At 39.5% G+C, this 20,477-nt stretch overlaps 1 protein-coding gene across 1 annotated transcript in view; it reads right to left on the bottom strand.

Annotated features, from left to right (window-relative positions):
* Positions 1 to 20,477, bottom strand: part of Fam81b (family with sequence similarity 81 member B) — a 77,965-nt gene that overhangs the window by 19,620 nt on the left and 37,868 nt on the right. The window contains exon 6 of the mRNA XM_052742784.1: positions 15,417 to 15,523. Coding sequence (XP_052598744.1) covers positions 15,417 to 15,523 — 107 coding nt within the window. The remainder of the gene's footprint in view (positions 1 to 15,416; positions 15,524 to 20,477) is intronic.

The following is a 20,477-nucleotide window of genomic DNA, read 5'->3' as shown; positions in this document are numbered from 1 at the left end:
ACCTCTGTCCCAAACTCCTCAGCAGTCTGAGGGTCTCCTTATTCCCTTACTATCCCCAGACTGCAAGATGGAACTTCAACAGCAGGGAAATTGGTTTAGCTCCTTTTTACTTCAGTTTGTCATTGGAGATGACATTCCTCTGTTCCACACTCATCACCAAACTCTTAGACAATTTTCCCCTTCTTAATTTTTTAAAGATGTTTTAAGTTTACCATGAGCATTTTTTTATGATGTCAATGTTTCTCCCTTGAATCTTAAGCACAACTCAATCTCTTAAGTTTTTTTTTTCACACCTGAAGCCATCTTGCAGTGTAAATTACCTTTTTCTCTTGTTTTCTAAAAGTTTGTAAATGACTTGTTGATAAACAGTATTAGCATTTTAATTTTCTCCTGTGAGGCAAGTTGTTTGTTCACTCTCAGCTTTTTGGGAAGTTAATCTAAGCTTTCTAGTAGTACTTAGGAAAGAAGCTTCATTTCTTTTCAAGCTGAAAAAACAGAGTTTTGGGCAGTACTGCCATTTTTAGCAGAAAAACTACATTTCCCATTATGCATTTCTCTATATCAGCCCACTGTTCTATTAGGTACTATCTTTCAGACTTCATTTCCCAAGCTGCCTTTCTCTACATTGGCACACTACTACAAACTACCTTTCCCATAATGCCTCTCAGGCCCGACACTTCTATTTCCCTTTACACGGGGAAAGTAGTTTCTGCTTTTAGCACGGGAAGTTTGAACCAAGCTTTTTGCTTTTTCACCATGGGAGATCGAGAGATTTCTGCTCTCCCTGAGCTAGTGTTGCTAGGTGTTCTTTCTTGACACTGTTGCCAAAGCTGAGTGTACCTGCTGTCTTTTTGTATGGGCAGGTCTTTTTGTGCCTGAAACAAAATTCCCTCAGGGCTTGCTCTTCTGAGTTACCAGGTTAGTGAAAGAATGAAAGTACTTGAAACACAGCTTTTCCCAGCCCTTTCCGAGAGCCTTTCCCCTGAGAGATCTTTCTTTGTCCCGCTTGTTCCTTCCCCACCAGATGGAGAGCTTCAGGTGTCTCAGACCTCATCTTTGTCCCCTGCTACCTGCTTCTGGAGGTAGGGGCTTCTCTCCCCATTGAAACAAAACTTTTTCTCCTGGATAGTTGTCATGGCTTATCTCCTCCCCCAGCTACAAAGCTCCTGATGCCACAGATGCCCACAGCCAAAGCCACAGCCACAGCTCGGCTTTACTGCTGCTCCCTCTGCCTGCACTTTCCCGTGTCTATGGCTAGGTTCTAGATGCAGGGGGATTTCTGGCTACGGTCTGAAGTAACTGCTGTTTTTCCTGGCTTGAAAGAAAGCCAGAACTTAGCAGAGAGGTTGTTTTTTTCTTAGAGCAAATCACAGGTAATTTCCTATACTATTATCTCCAGGTTAATCTTATTTTTGCCCTTACAGAAAGAGAAAATCTGAGAAGCAAAGACCTGAAAAGCTTTTTGGTTTTTCAGAGCAAGATTAAGTTTTTCCCAAGAAATCTTTCAGTTTTTGAGAGAGAAAGACCACCATGTTTTCCCAAAAACTTCTGTCAGGGAAAATTATTTCCCCAGCTGCTGGGACTTAGCATTTTTGCTGTCCCCAGGCCAAAGCTTCCACTGTAATATGTTTTCTGCCCATTTTCCCCCTCTTTGTTCTTTCCCAGTTTACATTCATAGCCCCAGAGTCAGAAAATTAAAAACCTAGTTTGTCTGTCTTATACTTATCTTACAAACTATATTCCTTACTCTAAATTTCTTCCTACATTATTTTCCTATTTTTTTTATAGATAGAATTTTAAGAGAGCAAGGAGAGAAAAACCTTGATAGAGAAGATTCTAAGCTTCAGCTTTCTTTGGACATGCTTTCAGTACCCTTCTTTTTTTTTCTTTCTCTCCTGAGGATAAAACCCCCTGCCTCATTTGTCATTTTTCACCACAAAACCAGACCGTGCCAACTGCTTTCTGGCAGGATCCGACCCCTACTTTTGCCAAGTCACCTGAATTTTTTTTTTTTTGTCTTTGTCTTAATCCCTGTTCACTGGTGCCATCTGTGGGGGGCTATCCCACCCCTACATTTCCCCAGGGTACTCTTGAGCAGGAACAGCAGGAAATATTAGATAGAAAGATAGCTAGAGAGAGACAGACAGAAAACACAGGATAGCCTCGGGAGGGCCTGGATCCTAATCCATTGGGCCCTGTCTCTGCCAAAGGGCTTTTAAAGGAATGCCAAGAGGTGGAGCAAAAGACCTCCCCCAAGCACAGCCAAGTGCAAAGCCTCCCAGACACCTGGTGACCATGCACGTGGTCAAGCCATCCCCTAATGCAGCCCTGCTGTGTAAAGCAAGCTCAGATCTCACTAGGAAACCTACATATCTGTGGACCCCAACATATCTGTCTATTTTTATCCCAGAACCAAACTGTCTTTATCACTGTAACTCTATATAGTATTATTTGAGGTCACGTAATACTTCAAGCATTGTTTTTATTCCTTAGGATTGCACTGGCTATTTGTGTTCTTTTGTGGTTCTGTATGAATTCTAGTATTGATTTTCCTATATCTGTGAAATGTGACATGGGGATTTTGATAAGTTTTGCATTAATTCTGTTTAATATTGATTTGATAGTATAGACATTTTCACAATATTAATTCTACCTACCCAGGAGCATGAAATAATTTTTCATCATTTACTGCCTTCTGTGATTTCCTTTTTCAACATCTTGAAATCTTTGTTGTAAAAGTCTTTTATTTCTTTAGACATTTTCTTAATTTTGGAGGGAAATATTTTTAATTGAAAAAAAGTTTCCATACAATATATCCTGATCATGGTTTTCCATCTCTCAACTCCTCCCAGATCCTCTCCACTTTTCCACCCACCCAACTCCATGCCCTTTCTTTCTCTCTCTAGAAAGCAGGTATCTAAAAACATCCCAAACAAACCATAAAACGCGCGCGTGCATGTGCACGCGCGCACACACACACACACACACACACACAAAACACACAAAAGAACATACACATAGACACATACACACAGATAAACACACACAACAACAAATTCCATAAAAACACAAAATTGGAAACCATAATGTACAAGCAAAAGGCTGTGAAAACAAAACAAAACAAGAATGCCCAAATAAAGCAATATGAGACAGAAAGTCTAAAACAGTACCATTGAGTTTGTTTTTTGCTGGCCATCTACTGCTGGGCATGGGGTCTATACTTGCATGTCGTTAAAACACCCAGTAAGTTTTCTTCAATGGAGAAAACTACTTTTTCCCTTGCAAGTGGTTGTCAATTGGAGGTAGCTTCCTGGTTAGGCATGGGAGCTTATACCCAGTTCCCCTCTCATTGTTGGCACCCTGTCTAACTTGAACCTGAGCATGCCCTGTGCCTGCCTATTGTCATAGTCTCTGTGAGTTCGTATATGTGTCATTTCTGTTGTGCTGGAAAACACTGTTTCCTTGGTGTCTTCCATCCCCTCTTGCTCTCAGAATCTTTCAACCTCCTCTTCCACATATTTCCCTGACCCCCCCAGGGTGAGAAGTCTGATAAAGACATCCCATTTAGGACTAAGTGTTCCAAGGTCTTTCATTCTCTGTATATTGCCCAGTTGTGGGTCTCCCATCTTGCTGCAGGAGGAAGCTTCTCTGAATGAGGCATTGATCTATGGGTAGCAGAATGCCTTTCAGAGACATTTTATTGCTATGTTCCTTTAGCAGAATAGTGGTATTTGGTTTGTGGGGAACTTATTTTGAATGGAATATTTCCCCTCATTTCTTTCTTGGAGAGTAGCCTATTTGTATAGATGAAGGCTAGTTTTTTTTTTTTAAGTACATACTGACTCTGTATCTTGCAACAACCTTTCTGTAAGCATTCACTATAAGATCCAAGGGTTTTCTAGTGGACTCAATAGTTTTCTGAAGTAAAGACTCCTGCTCTTGTAAGTTGGGATGGTTTGATTCCTTCCACTCAGTTGTTGTCCTTTTGTGTGTCTCTTTTTTTTCTGGTGTTGTAGCTAAAACTGTGAACACTATATCAAGTAAGGCAGGGAGAATGGATAAACATGAATGATCATTTCAGATTTTAGAGAAAATGTTCTCATTTGTCTCCATTTGATATAATGTGGGCTACAGGTTTGCTTCATGTAGCCTTTATTATTTTGAGGTATGTTCCATCTATTCCTACCATATCCAGAACTTTTATCATAGAGGCATGTTGAACTGTGTCAAATGCCCTTTTAGCACCAGTTGAAATATGCTGAGAAACATTAGGTGACTGTCCAGGCTGCCAGCTGTCTCGGTCTACTCTCTCAAGATTCACGAAAGTTACTTGCATCCATCTACCATTTCTCAGGTACCATTATATTCCTTCTCAGGTCTTTGATGGGATTGAGACTAGCAGTTATAGTTACAACTTAGTAGATAGAACATATTAAGTATTAGATTCAGGTTCTTTAGGATAGGACACCTTTTAGAATGATCTTTGTAACATGCCATTTACCTATGCTCTATACTTCTCTGGATTTTAGTATGTGTTTCTTGCTTGATATTGTTTGCATTGGTTGTAGTTCCATCTTATCTAGGTCATTATCCCTCATTATTCCTGGACAATATTTGATAACCATTCCTTTGTATATAGTCTTGTATTAGGTTAGAACTTTCTTATTTAGACAAAAAGGGGGAGATGTAGTGGGTAGCCATTCCAGCTTTGATCTAGAAGTTCCAAACCCCCATTGAGATTTCGGCAACTGTCACACCTACAAGGCAGGGCCAAGGGAGGCGCCTGGGGACCCGAGATCTGGATCGGGGGGCACTCTCTCCGTTCCGAGACCCTGGATAGTGGAGGTGGACCAAGCAGAGCTCCAGAGAACACCACTGGACTGTGATACACCTTCCCCAGACCCTGCGACCTACCTATCCCTTAATTTGTAAGTTACGCCATTAAATAAATCTCCTTTTAACTACGTGGAGTGGCCTTAATAATTTCACCAATAGTGTGGTTTCTGTCTTTGGGATTGTTGTATTACATTAATTGACTTACATGTGTTGAACCAACCTTGTCTTTCTGGGATGAAGCCCACTTGGTCACAAGGTGTAACCTTTTTGATGTGTTTCTGAATTTTGTTTACAAATGTTTTGTTAAGAATTTCTCATCTATATTCATCAAAAAAATTGGTCTGGGTTCCCTGCTAACCTAAGGGCTGTTCCTGTCAGGGAAACAAATAGGCTGATAGTGGATCCACAGTTCTCCTTCTGTTCCTTCAGATCCAATCCCCAGTTTCATCCTCAGCTCTATAGCAGCAAACCTGATGTGGTCTCGCTTTCCTCTTTGACCCCACCCCCAGCAGATCACAAAGATCTTTTTCCCAACCTCCCTTCTATCAACTCATTCCATTATTCCAGCCTCCTACACCAGCAGGCATTCACAGGGAATATATCTGCTACGCAGGCTAGGGAAATAGGTAAGCCAAATGAGGACCTTCACCACTCCCTCCTCCCCTCCAAACCCAATCCCCCAGTCTCATTCCTAGCTCTGCAACAGAACACCAGGTACACCTTCCTGTCTCCCTCCCCACATCTCCTGTGGATCCCACAGACCATCCCCTCCTAACCTCCCTCCAACTCATTGCTCTATCTTACCCCCCAACTACAGCAGGCACTCCTTGCTAACCCATAGGCCACATAGAAAACCAGGTAGGCTGCCTGAAGATCTTCTCTTCTCTCTCTGCTTCCCCAGATCTAATACCTCAGTCTCATTCCCAGCACTGCAGCAGAACACCTGTGGCAGACTTCCCTGCACCTCTGCCCCATCTCCTGTGGATCCCACAGGTCATCCCCTTCTAACCTCCCTCCCCCCACTCATTGCTTTGTTCCAGACCCCAATCCCAGACCTCCTGCTTTCCCAAAGGTTTCTCCTTCTCCTTCCAGGGATCAAGTAGGGTGATAGTGGATCCACTCTGCTCCTTCTGCTCCTCCAAATCTAATCCCCCCAGTCTCATCCTCAGCTCTGTAGCAGAAGACCTGCTTTGGTCTCCTGTCCCTCTCTGACCCCATCTCCAATGGATATCAAAGACCTTTTCCTCCAACCTTGCTTCCCCCAGCTCATCCCTCTATCCAAGCCTCAAACACCAAAGGTACCATGTTTGAACACATCAGTTGAGCAGGCCAGAAAAACAGGCAACACACAGGCATCACAGGGAAGAAGCAGAAACCAAGAAATACCCATACAACAAAGACAAATCCAGAAATCAGCAACTAGACCTTTAATCATCTCAAACCCAGCTGCCTAACTGCCAGCATAAAAATACAATCAATAACAGTTAGGGCAATTTTTCTCCACTAGAGCCCAGCTGTCCTACTACAGCAGGCCCTGAAAAGTCCAGCACAGCTGAAGCACAAGAAAAAGACCTTAAAACCAACCATATGAAGATGATAGAGGTCCTTAAAGAGGAAATAAATATACCCCTTTAAAAAAATACAGGAAAACTTAACAAATAATTGGAGGAAATCCAAGAAAACACAAACATTGGAGAGAATAAAGCCATTCAAGACCTAAAAATGGGAATAGAATTAGTAAAACACAAACTGAGGGATTTCTGGAAATGAAAATTTAGGAATTCGAACAGGAAACATAGAAGCAAGTTTCACCAACAAAAAACAAGAGATGGAAGAGAGAGTCTCAAGCATTAAAGATATGATAAAAGAAATGGATACATTGGTCAAAGAAAATATTAAAGAACACATCAAAAAGATTATCCACCATTATCAACTAGTCTTCATCCTAGAGATACAGCATGGTTCAATATATGAAAATCAATACATGTAATCCATCAGATAAACAAAGTGAAAGAAAAAAACAAACCACATGATCATGTCATTAGATGCAGAAAAGGCCTTTCACCAATGCCACTTCATGACAAAAGTATTGGAGACATTAAGGATACAGGGGTCATACCTGAACATAATAAAGGTAGTTTACAGCAAGTCAATTGCCTATATGAAATTAAATAGAAACTTATAGCAATTCTACTAAAATCAGGAACAAGACAAGGTTATTCACTCTCTCCATATCTATTCAATATAGTATTTAAACTTTTAGCTAGAGCAAAAGGCAACTGAAGGAGATCAATGGGACATAAATGGGAAAAGAAGAAGTCAAAGTACTTTTATTTGCAGATGATATGAAAAGTGACTCTAAAAATTCCACCGGGAAACTCCTACAGCTGATAAACACTTTCAGCAAAGTAGCTGGATACAAGACTAACTCACAAAAATCAGTTGCTTTCCCATATACAAATGACAAAGGGACTGAGAAAGAAATCAAGGCAACAACACCTTTCACAATAGTCTCAAATAATATAAAATATTTCGGAGTCAGTAAAAATGACATTCTTTTGATCTCTAATTTTACTAATTTGCATTTTCTACTTTTTCTTTTTGTCAGATTTACTAAGGGTTTGTCTATTTTACTAAATTTTTCAAAGAACCAACTCCTTGGTTGAGTTTGTGTATTGTTCTCTTAATGTGGTTGATGTATTGTGTACCCAAATAAACTTATCTGGGGGTCAGAGAACAGAACAGCCACTATATTAAATATAGGTTTAGGCAGTGGTAGCATACGCTTTTAATCCTAGCATTCCAGAGGCAGAGATCTGTCTGAATCTCTGTGAGTTTAAAGCCACACTGGAAACAGCCAGGCATTGTGACATATGCCTTGAATCCCAGGAAGTGATGGCAGGAAGCAGAAAGGTATATAGGCATGAGGTCCAGGAACTACAGCCTTTTTTAAAGCTTTTAGTTTTTAACAGCAGTTCAGCTGAGGTCCATTTGGATGAGGATTCAGAAGTTTTCAGTCTGAGGAAACAAGATCAGCTGAGGAATTGGCAAGGTGAGGTTGGATGTGGCTTGTTCTGGTTCTCTGATCATTCAGCATTGACCCCAGTACCTGGCTCCAGGTTTGTTTTTATTAATAAGACCTTTTAGAAATTCATGCTACATCTTAATCTCAATTTCATTAATTTCTTCTCTAATTTTTATTATTTCTTGCTGTCTACTGTGTTTGGGACTAGCTGCTTGTTTTTCAAGAGTTTTGAGGTGTATTATTAGGTTATGTGATTCTTTAATATGAACACATATTGCTATACACTTTCTTTTGGGACTGCTTTGGTTGCATCCTAGAGCTTCTGATAGCATGCATTTTCTGTTCCTTTGTCTCTAGGAATTTTTAAATTTCCTCTCTGAGTTCTTGGATTACCCAAAGTGTGTTGTTTATTCTACAAATATTTTTGTGGTTTCTGTAATTTTTCTTATTGCTGACTTCTAGTTTTATTGTATTACGATCTGGTAGGAAACAAGGAATTATCTCAGGTTTTTTTTTTTAATTTATTTTGAAACTAAAAATTTCTGTATAGCAAAGGGAACAATAAACAGAGTTAACAGACGGCCCAGAGAATAGGAGGAAATCTTCATCAACTACATTTCAGACAAGGGGCTAATATTCAGATTTTACAATGAATGGCAGGAATTAAATACCAAGGAAATGAAACTGTCAAACAACAAATAGGCAAATTAGCTAAATAAACAGGTTTTTAAAAAAAAAGAAATACAAATGGTCAGTAGCTATTTTTAATATATTCAATATCCCTAGCCATTAGGAATGGCTATCAGCAATAAATCTGACAACAAATATTGGAGAGGCCGTGGAGAGAAAAGAACCTTTATTTGCTGTTGGTGGAGGGTACAAATTAATACAGCCATTGTGGAAATCAGTTTGTCAATTTCTTAAAAAATTAAAAACAGGACTACCATATGACAAAGTCCTGGGCATATCCAGAGAATGCCATACTCTGTCATAAGATGTCGGCATCCTCTTGTTTAAGGCTGCTTTATTCATTATAGCAAAGACTTGCAATCAATCAACTTGTCTTCAACAGATAAATGGATAATGAAAACTTGGTATTTATGTAAAATGGAATGCTACTGAGCTCTAAAAAAATGAAGTTAAAATTTCTGTAGGAAGATTAATGGACTTAGAATGTATGTTATTAAGCAAGGTCACATGATCTCAGAAAGAAACTGCATTTCTCTCTCATATGCAAAATTTAACCAATAGTATATGCATATATGTAAACAACTGTACATATGGGTGCAGTATAATAGAAAGAAAGAAGAACAAGAATGTAAATATAAGGGTGATGAAGAAGGACAAGATGCAGGTAATAGACACAAGTTTTGAAAGAGTGTTATAAAGCTCATTGTTTTTCTAGTTTTGATTCTGTCATGGAACTTTTGGTTTTGGTAGTAGATAAATGCATAAAGTATATTCAATAGTGAAAGTACAAAATTTAATGTGAAGTTCTACAGTGTCTGTTCCCAATGCCTATTCTAACTATATAAAAGTTCACTGAGATGTATAGACTTTGGGTCTGGTTAATTTGGGTATGTGACATCTTTATTTGCAAACCTTTTTAATAAGGTTTATAAAATACAAATGGACAGAAAAAAAACTTGTCAAGCTATTTAGAAACCTAATTGCTTTTACTTTCATCTTCTTTTCTCTGTCTGGGGGAAGTAATTAATTGTTATGGTTTACAGGGATAGTAAGTCCCAGGTAATCAATAATCTTATAACTGAGAACTGAGACATTAGGCTTACTTTTGCTTGCAATGAATGTTAGCATTTGTTCCCTTATCACATATACAGTATGAATGTCTCTCTGAACAAGAAAACAAAAACTATGCCCAAGTAGCATCTTCTGGAAGGGTGTGTTGCTAGTTGAAATTCTGAAATTAAAATAAAGCCAAAAACACAATTACTATTGTGACCTCTTTATTAAAAGGCCAGCCTTCAATTGGAGAATGACTTTCCTGTTAACATTGGAAATCAGACTCCATCTGCTGGTAATATATTAAAACAGAACAGCATTTTAAAAAGCATTTTCCTTCAAAGATAAAGTAAAATAAGTTTGTGTAAATTTTTGCTTAGAGTTTTCTCTAACATCATGAATATGATTTGCCCTAATTCTGTAGATTATAGAACTAATAGTTAAAAATTGCAATATCATTAATTCATGTGTATGACATTTACAATTTAGTTACCATATCATTTAGACTACTGGATGTGGGCGTAGTTCAACCATAAGTAGATAGATAGATAGATAGATAGATAGATAGATAGATAGGTAGATATACCATAGATAGATAGAGAGATAGATAGAGAGATAGATAGATATACCATAGATAGATAGGTAGATGTATGTAGAGATAGACAGACAGACAGATAGACAGATAGATGATAGATTATAGATAGATAGACAGACAGACAGACAGACATTAGGTAGGGTGGTAGGTAGATGGCCCTTTGAAAATTTTTCTTAAAAGACAAAAGTCAGACTTTTAAATATAGCCAGAGTCCTCAGTAGGACAATGTAAGCTACTCATTTTGTTCTTGTTTAATTTTTATGTAGATGAAACAAAGGCTAACTCTCACCCCCAGCGTAATTCTAGGAAGACTTAATTGGAAACTGAAGGTACAGCAGTGGCCGGCTAGAGCTGTGGTGAGGTCAGTGGTGCAGATGCCTTGGTTATGGTTGGCACATAGCTCTGTTCTGAGTCAGTGTTACCAGGGCCACTAACACCCCAAATGCAATGTTTTGCAATGTCTTTCCCTAAACAATTCATTGAATGAACGTTTTTAGAAGATTTTTTGTTTGTTTGTTTGTTTGTTTGTTTTTGGGTTTTTGGTTTTTTTTTTTGGTTTTTCAAGACAGGTTTTCTCTGTGTAGCTTTGCGCCTTTCCTGGATCTCACTCTGTAGACCAGGCTGGCCTCGAACTCATAGAGATCCACCTGGCTCTGCCTCCCAAGTGCTGGGATTAAAGGCATGTGCCACCACTGCTCGGCAAAGTTTTTTTTAAAACTCAGACTGTGGCTTTGACAAATTGAATTTAAAAAATTAAAAAGAAAGAAAAGAGAAGAAAAAAAGCAATGGATTGTTGTGAACTTATAAACATAGAAGATACTTTCACTTTTTGTAATTATATTTTTTACATGTGTATGGTAGACTATGTGCTATTTCTTTGAAGACTGAGTCAGTTTTGAACCTCACAGGTCAGAAGTAAGAAATTAATTCTAACAAATATATTTTTTTCTCCTTAGTTCATTCCTTTAAGTACAGTTCCCTTAAACTAATTTATGTTAAGAGGCAGGGATGTGTTATTAGATTATCCCTCTAGTGTGTATAAGGTCCTGGGTTTGATCTCCAGCACTGGACCAAATAAACAAACGAAAAACTAAATCAATGTCTTAGAGGCATCATGTACTGATAGTAACTTTGGCTCGCGACGCAAACCGATGGGCGAACCGCGCTATAAAAGTTGCCTTAAATATAAGGCGAGCGCTTTGACTGATAGTAACTTTGGAGTTAGACATACTTGTGTGATTTGGGCTGACTACTTCATCACAGTAATTCAAAATGTCCTGTCTTTTTTTTTTTTTTTTGGTTTTTCGAGACAGGGTTTCTCTGTGTAGCTTTGCGCCTTTCCTGGAACTCACTTGGTAGCCCAGACTGGCCTTGAACTCACAGAGATCCACCTGCCTCTGCCTCCCGAGTGCTGGAATTAAAGGCGTGTGCCACCACCACCCAGCCAAAATGTCCTGTCTTTTGATTAGTGATAAGACTTGCCGTGAAGGGCTGGGTATGCTGCGAGTCTTGAGGGCCTAGGGCCTGATAGGTTTCTGTAAAGAAGTACTATGTTTTTTATGTCTGTCTATGTCATTCGACACTGTTTGACTCTTGTTTTACCTGTGTTTAGCTTTTCATTTACCTATGCTTTCTTCCCACCTGGATGTGTCTAGGATAAGTTATACATATAATTCTCAAGCTCCCCCATTCATTCATTGGCTTCCTTTTGTGTTTGAATATGTGATGTGCTAAGTAAACAAAGATGGGTGTCACACAGCCCTGTTTTGGAAACTTTTCAATGTTCTACCACGACACCATTTTTGAAGTTTGGTGATGAGACTGGACTTCATGCTTTTACATCACTGACCTAATGGCCTTTTCTTTTCTTACAAATCGCTATCTGTTAAGCAGTGAGAACTATTCAGAGAGTGACTGCCCCTGACAAACGGTATTAAAAGATGGCTGCTTCTCATGATGGGTATAGTTTTGCCATATAAGCATTAAATTGTTCACTAGGGATATTTCTTAGCTGAACAGCTGACTAAGCTGCCTTAGGAAGGAGGTGGCTCCGAGGGGAACTCCCATGGCTGTGTCTACTGTTAGATCTAGTAATAGGTGGCAGCATGGTAGGCATCACCAGGAAGCCCACACCCTACATGGAGGCTTCTAAGTTCAATTAAAATATGTTCAACTGACAGAAAAATTTGTTACAGTCTCTAAATGTGAAGTTGCTTATTTAAATTTAGCCTTAAGTCACTAAAATATTTTTTATTGAAGCCACGTCCCTTGTTCAGAGACATTGCTTCTTTTAAAGAGAGAAAAGCAAAATCCACACATAATTCACTCAAAATGTAAATGTATGTGTCTCAGCATTCTAACATCAGCAGTGAACTGCATGCTTTTGGAAAGCTGCAGAAGTACTTCCTGTTGTTTAAAAGCAGCTTTGGCAGATGCTGAAATCTAACACGAAAGGGTAAAGCAGAGATGCTGTGAACAGCCAACCCACCTTACTTTGCGTTTATTCAAAAGCGTTTGTAACATACACCTCAGTCAAAACAATAACAGACCTAGTGGTAAGGAACCCTGTGAGTTGCTAAGAACATGATTTTAAAGTTTTGATGCAAAATTTGACAACTAAGAATAGTTAAATCACAGAAAAGGAAACTCAAACACTGAAGAGGAGCACATTAAAAACACACACTTTTTTCGTCTGGTAGGCTGCAAACATTACAAGGGAAGCATGCACGGTTCTGATGAGAGCATGTGGAAAGACCTCTGTGTACACTGCTCATAAAATACTATTTAAGACAAACTTATAACCAGTTGCCTGTGTACAAGTTCACTCAGATTGTATAGACTTTGGGTCTGCTTAACTTCACTGTATGCTGTTTTTTTATTTGCAAGTTCCTTATAATAAAGTTTTTTTAATACATTTTTTGACCTAGAAAATATTATTTTACCATGCTAATTAAATCTTAAAGTTAATGTGCAAAGTAATAGGCTTTACTATGGCATTTTTGTACTTAAATGTCATTGTATTTTGGGTTTTTGTTTTGGTTTTGGTTTTCCAAGATAGGGTTTCTCTGTGTAAGTAAGCCTGGCTGTCCTGGAACTTGCTCTGTAGACCAGGCTGGCCTCAAACTCAAGAGATCCATCTGCCTCTGCCTTCTGAGTGCTGGAATTAAAGGCGTGCTCTTCTTATTTATGCCTGTCCTTCACTCTTCTTCCCCTCCTCTTTATGGTCTCGTTCCTCCATCCAAATGGTCTTCCTTCTGCTGTCACAGCACCGGATTCCATTAGCTCCTCTCTCTTTCCACACCCGAACACCTTTTCCTCCTTATCATTGTTCCCTTCCTATTTCCTGACCTGAACAGCACACACACACACACACACACACACACACACACACACACACACACACACGAACACACACACACACAAACACACACACTCTCACACACACACACACACACTCTCACACACACATACACTCACACATGCACACACATGAACACACAAACACACTCACACACACACACTAACACATGCACACATACACTCACACCCACCCACACACCCACACAGATACATTCTCACACATGTGTGCACACACAGATTTTGCATATGACAGAAAATATGCAATGTTTGTCTTTCTGTGTGTGGCTTATTGCACTTAACATAATCATCTCCCATTCCACTTCCCCATAAATTTCATGATTTCATTTTTTCTTTACGACCAAAAGAAATTTCACTGTGCATGCACTATATTTTCTTTATCCTTCATGTATTGATGGAGATCTAGTCTCATTCCATTTTTTAACTGTTGTGAAGAGAGCAGTGATAACCACTAGCATGTAAGCATTCCTGTTTATCTTGACTGAGTACCCTTTAGGTGTGTATACTCAAGCGTGGTATAGCAGGTTCATAGGGTGCTTCTATTTTTAGTGTTTTCAGAGACCTCCATGCTAACTTCCATAGTGGCTACAAAAGTTCACAGTTTAAATTGTATATATAGAAGTGTTTGCACTTTCACTTTTCCTTTGAATATTTTTCTTTTCCTTAATCTGAAAGTAAAGGGATTAGATCAACCACATAGCTGCTTACCAAGTAGTCTCATTGGATGGGAGCTTCTGAATCTGAAAACGTCATAAATTTGAAGAAATGGATATTCTCCCTTTACTTGAGAAATCTTTGTATCCAAGTTTTAGCAATAACTCACTTATCATCATTTTTAGGGTACACACATTTCCTTTTTAACATGGTGAAAGTAAAGTGCATTCACATTACGGCACATTATACTTTCCTAGCTTTGATTTGGAGGTACAAAATACCATGGTGCCTCTTATGGTCAGTGGGAATACAAAAGGGATATGGAGAATGGAGAAACATGGTATTTTCAGGTAGTTTGGGACAGAAAGGGAAAAGAACAAGGTACAAAGAATGGTAAGATCAGAGTATCCATGTAGCTAGAATTTTCCTTTGTGCTATATTCCTGGGACACAATGGTCATTTAAACAAGAAAGGGAGCCTTGAGAATGATGGCAGTCATTCAAACACTTGTTTAATCCTCTTTATTACTTTCTCTTTCAAGTAGGGGAAAATTCAGTTTGGAAGGGGTAAAGACCAGTTTCAGAAAGGGCAATGTAAAGTAGCAACTGCAAGACCACGGAGGAAGCATAAATAAACCAAAATTGTTTTAAAGCACATCAGATAATCTTTCATAATCAATTTGTGTCCAGTAAAACCTTACATTGATATATTTTGTTATAATATTGGTAGAAAATTAAAATTAAGTTCTAGGAAGTGTTAGAGTGAGTTTTGCATATCTGCCAGTATGCAAAGAAAACAGCAAAATTAATATTCATGGACTGTTGAGATGACTCAGTTGATAAAGGTGTTTGGCACCAAGCCTGATGACCCAAGTTGACCCCTGGGACCCACATGATGAAAGGAGAGAATCAATCCTATGATTGCCATGTACACCTTCATAAATAAATAACTGTAATAATTTGAAATTTAAATAATTTAATTATGTTAAAATTAAAATTCACATTTATTCTCTTATGAACATTGTATAAATTACCTTAGTGTGGAATGTCTGCTGAGTTGATTTGCTACTTTATTTCTTGTCCAGGTTCAAATTCCTGGAATAGGTTTTATTTATTGCCAGTAATTTTATTATACAAAACTTTTTGAAATTCACTGAACAGAATTAAAAACCATCTATTTACTTACTTGAATTCCAAGAGGTTCATTTCATGTCGATAATCTCCCTGGACCATCTTTAAGTTTGAGGTGTGCTCTGAAGTAGATGCCTCTATCTTTCCTAAGAGCTGTGTTACCTAAGGGAAGAACATGATGTCTGTGTGTGAGAGCAAAGCCAACAGCCTGTATGCACACATGCATGCACACACCATTTCTTTCTAAAGAAGCCTAGAGCTCATCTAAATTAGAAAATGATTCACTTGCCAGGAGACCAAGTCAGTCACCCTCAGACCTGCTACACTCCTATTGCCCCAGACCCAGTTCTCAGGGCAGTTCTTAGCACTGCAATAGAACAACAGCTCCCACCCCACCCCCACCCATGCCTTGTGTGGATCCCACAAACCATCTCTCCCTGTCCTTCCCACCACCATCCCCCAAATCGGGCAGACACTCCCTGCTCAACCACAAGCCACGCCTGCCAGAAGACCAAGTAGGCTGCCCTTGTACCTTCCCCACTCCTCTGTTATCCGAGACCCAATTCCCGGGGTTGCCCCTTGTACTGGAACAGAACATCACTGGCAGCTTCCCCTTTCCTCTGTCCATGCCCCATGTACATCCCTTGGACCATCTCTCCACAGCCTCCCCTTCCCACAGCTTCCAACACCAGCAAACAGCCCCACTGCCCCATAGAATATTATTTTAAGATGTGTTACAATTGTTTATGCCGTGGAACATTTGTTTAATGATGCAAAGATGTGCTGCATTCTTTTATGCTGCATTTGTTTAACTCTGTAAAGCTGTGTTACTGTGCCTGTCTAAAATACCTGATGGTCTAATAAAGAGCTGAGTGGTCAATAGCAAGGAGGAGAAAGGATAGGTGGGGCTGGCAGAGAGAGAATAAATAGGAGGAGAAATCTGGGAGAAAAGAAGGTCAAGAGAGAGGGGAGGAGAACATCAGGGACCAGCCACCCAGCTACATGGCCAGCCATGGAGTAAGAGTGAAAGTAAGGCATACTGAAGAAAGAGAAAGGAAAACACCAGAGGCAAAATATAGATGGGATAATTTAAAGTTAAGAAAAGCTGACTAGAAACAAGCCAAGCTAAGGCTGGGTATTTATAAGTAAGAATAAGCCTCTGTGTGCAAATTATTTGGGAGCTGGTTGGTGAGAGCCCCAAAAGAGTAAAAGAGAAAAAACAACTACACCCCCACCCCATGAACACACCAACAGAGAGCCAAGTAAAACAGGCACAACACTCAGCCAACACACTCTCTGAAAATCCAGAGGAAACAGAAGCCAAGGAATAAAACTCTCACCCGACCAAGACAAACCTAGAAGTCAACACCAGACCTATAATCACCCCAAACCCAGATGCCTAGACACTACTAGCATTCAGATCCACCCCTTGGGGGGGACCTGGCTAATATGCAGGCAATACCTTGGCCAGAGTCCTCACAACATCAAGAGCTCATTGCTATGTGGTCTCTCTGCGCATTTGTGAAGTTCCCTTATAAAAGGTGAGGCCCTGCCCACCTTCTCTCTCTTCTTCTCTCCTCAGCACTCCCTGCTCTCTCTCTCTCTCTCTCTCTCTCTCTCTCTCTCTCTCTCTCTCTCTCTCTCTCTCTCCCTCCCTGTCTATGCAGCTAGCAAGTAAGTCTTTGTCACTTTCAATCACTAACTCAGGAAAAAATTTATCCATCTCAGAGCTCTGATGCTGTTTGACAATGCTTCTGCTCATTCACTTATCCTTCTTAGATCTGATAATGTTTGATGACCAGAGACCTTTAGATTTGCCAGTTAACAGCTCTCTCCCTCCTTCACATTAGAGAGGGTATGGAATCTTCCCAGCCTTTTGCTATGACACCAAGATATAAATCTGTTCCAGTTGTTTTACAAACTTGCAGATACCCACACAGGTCCACCCTGCCATGAGACTCATGTCAAGACAAACCCACAGGGGGTCCCCCAGATACACCAGCCCCTGTACCAGCTCCAAGGATGACAAATGGGTGAATATTGGCAGGTTAACTTCACCCACATGCCTACTCATAAAATCTCCATTATCTCCAATTTTGTTGACACTTTTACAGGATGAATAGAGGCATTTTCCACCTCCAGAGAAACAGCAGATGTGATGACTCAGGTACTCCTGAAGAATACATCATCCCTCAATTTGGTGTGCCCTCTTCCCAAACTCCTGGGACTTCACTGCTAGGCTCAAGTGGGCACCTACCCAGCAACCAGAATCTGGTTTAACAAGACGTTCCAATGAAGGGCATATCTGCTCTCATGTCTCACTCATTCACCCTTGCCTCTTCTGTACAACCAGGGAACTTCTCTGTTCCATGCTTTCTGGCAGTTATCACTCTTCCCATAACTAGCCCCACTCACGGAACCAATGATAACAATCTATTTTTTGTTCTCCTAGGAATCTGCCTTCTCAGTTCCCTCAAGGAAGAGATGCCTGAGGTCTCCATGATGACAGCTATTTGAATGCTCCTTCACTCACACTTCCCACTGTGCATGACCCTGATTCCCAACTTCCCCCTCTCCACTTCATCCAAACTAGCAGGAAGCATTCTTGAGAATTTGGCATCCCTCATTCCTGCCATCCATAACTTACCCTTTTTATAATGGTCAAAAGGGAGGAATGTTAACATTCAGACCTGCCCCTTGGAGGCCTGCCCAATACGCAGGGAATACCTTGGCCTGCTCAGGGCCCTGACAACATCATGTGCTCATTGCTACATGGTCTCTCTGTGCATGCACGAAGTCCCCTCATAAAAAGTGGGCCCACTGCTCACCTTCTCTCTTTTCTCTCTTCTTCTCTCTTTAGCCCCCTGCCTGTTCTCTTTCCCTCTCTTTCTGCCTCTTTGTCTCTCTCTCTCTCTTTTCCTCTCTTTCTTTCTCTTCCCATGAGGCAGCTCTGTGCTCCATTTTCCTCTCCTCTCTCCCTTCCCTCTTCACTACTAATAAAACTCTCCATGTGAACACCATCTGCATGGTGCGAGTGACTTTCTGCTGTGCCCCTTGGCTCTACTCACCATGGCTTCTTGCCTTGCCCTTTTTATAATACAATAGACAGCAGTGTAAGAACAGTCAATAACAGCCAGGATAATATGTCTCCACCAGAGTTCAGCTATCCCACCACAACAGGCCCTGAATATTCCAACATAGCTGAAGCACAAGAAAAAGACCTTAAAATCAACTATGATGGTTTTTACCAAGATGGTTTTAACCAAGATGATAGAGGTCCTTAAAGAGGAAATGAATAAACCCCTTAAAGGAATCCAGGAAAACAGAAACAAGCAATTGGAGGAAATGAATAAATCTCTCTTAAAAAGTCAAGAAAAAACAAACAGTTGCAAGAAACAAATGCAAGTGTTCAAGACTTGAAAATGAAAATAGAAACAATAAAGAAAACAGAAAATGAAGAAGTCCTGGAAATGAAAAATTTAGGAATGGGAACAGGAGCCATAGAGACAAGCTTCACCAATAGAATATAAGAGATAGAAGAGAAAAATCTCAAGCATTGAAGATATGATAGAATAAATGCATATATCAGTAAAAGAAAATATTAAATCTAAAAAACTCCTGACACAAACATCTAGGAAATCTGGAACACCATGAAAAGACCAACTCTACAAATAATAGGAATAGAGGAAGAAGAATTCCAGCTCAAAGGCCCTGAAAATATTTTCAGCAAAATAATAGAAGAAAAATTTCCTAACCCAAAGAAGGGAATTCCTATAAAGGCACAAGAAGCATATATAATACCAAATAGATTGAAGTAGAAAAGAAAGTCCCCTTGCCACATAGTAATCAAAACTCTAATCATACAGAACAAAGAAAGAATATTAAAAACTGCAAAGGAAAAAGACCAAGTAACATATAAAGGCAGACCTATTAGAATTACATCTGGTTTTTAAATGTAGACTCTAAAAGCCAGAAGGGCTTAGGAAGACATGCTGCAGACTCTGAGAGACCACAGATGACAGCCCAGACTACTATACCCAGTAAAACTTTCAATCACTATAATGGAGAAAATAAGATATTCCATAAATCAAATTAAAAAAAATATCTGTCTACAAATCCAGTCCTACAGAAGGTGTTATAAGGAAAAAATCCAAATCAAGGATATTAACTACATATGTGAAAACACAGGAAATAGTCTCACATCACAAAACCAAAAGATGGGAAGCACACACACACACACACACACACACACACACACACACACACACACATGCACACACATGCACACATACATACACACAACCACCACCACCTTTAACAACAACAAAATAACAGGAATCAACAATCATTATTCATTGATATCTCTCAACACCAATGGCCTCAATTCCCAAATAAAAATACAAAGATTAACAGAATAGATTTGAAAACAGGACCCATCCATTTGCTGCATACAAGAAACACACCTCAACATTAAGGATAAGCATTACCTCAAGTAAAAGGTTATAAAAAGATATATTCCAAGCATATGGACCTAAGAAGCAAGTCGGTGTACCTTTGAATATCTAACAAAATAGACTTCACACCAAAATTAATCAAAAGAGTTGGGGAATGACACTACATATTCATAAAAGGAAACATCCACCAAGATAATATTGCAATTCTTAACATCTATGCCTCAAATACAAAGTGTTTGTAAAAGAAAAACTATTACAGCTTAAACCACACACTGATCCTCACACACGGAGAGTAGTAGACATTAATACCCCCACTCTCACCAATGGACAAGTCATCCAGACAAAAACTAGTCAGAGAAATGTTGGAGCTAACTGATGTTATAAACCAAATGAACCTAACAGATATTTACAGAACATTCAACTCAAACACAAAAGAACATACCTTCTTCTCAGTACCTCACAGAACTTTCCCCCCAAATTGACAACATGCAAAGCAAGTCTCAATAGACATAAGAAAACTGAAAAAACATCCTGCATCCTATAAGACTACATGGATTAAAGCTGAATATCAACAGCAACAGAAACAACAGAAAGCTTACAAATTCATAGAAACTGGACAACTCACTACGGAGTGATAAATGAGTCAAGACAGAAATAAATAC

This window comes from Peromyscus californicus, unplaced genomic scaffold (assembly GCF_007827085.1).
Source record: "Peromyscus californicus insignis strain IS unplaced genomic scaffold, ASM782708v3 Scaffold_18__1_contigs__length_77618521, whole genome shotgun sequence".
Taxonomy (NCBI): Eukaryota; Metazoa; Chordata; class Mammalia; order Rodentia; family Cricetidae; genus Peromyscus; species Peromyscus californicus.
The sequence above is the reverse complement of the archived record's forward strand: the minus strand, read 5'-3'. Positions and strand labels throughout refer to the sequence as shown.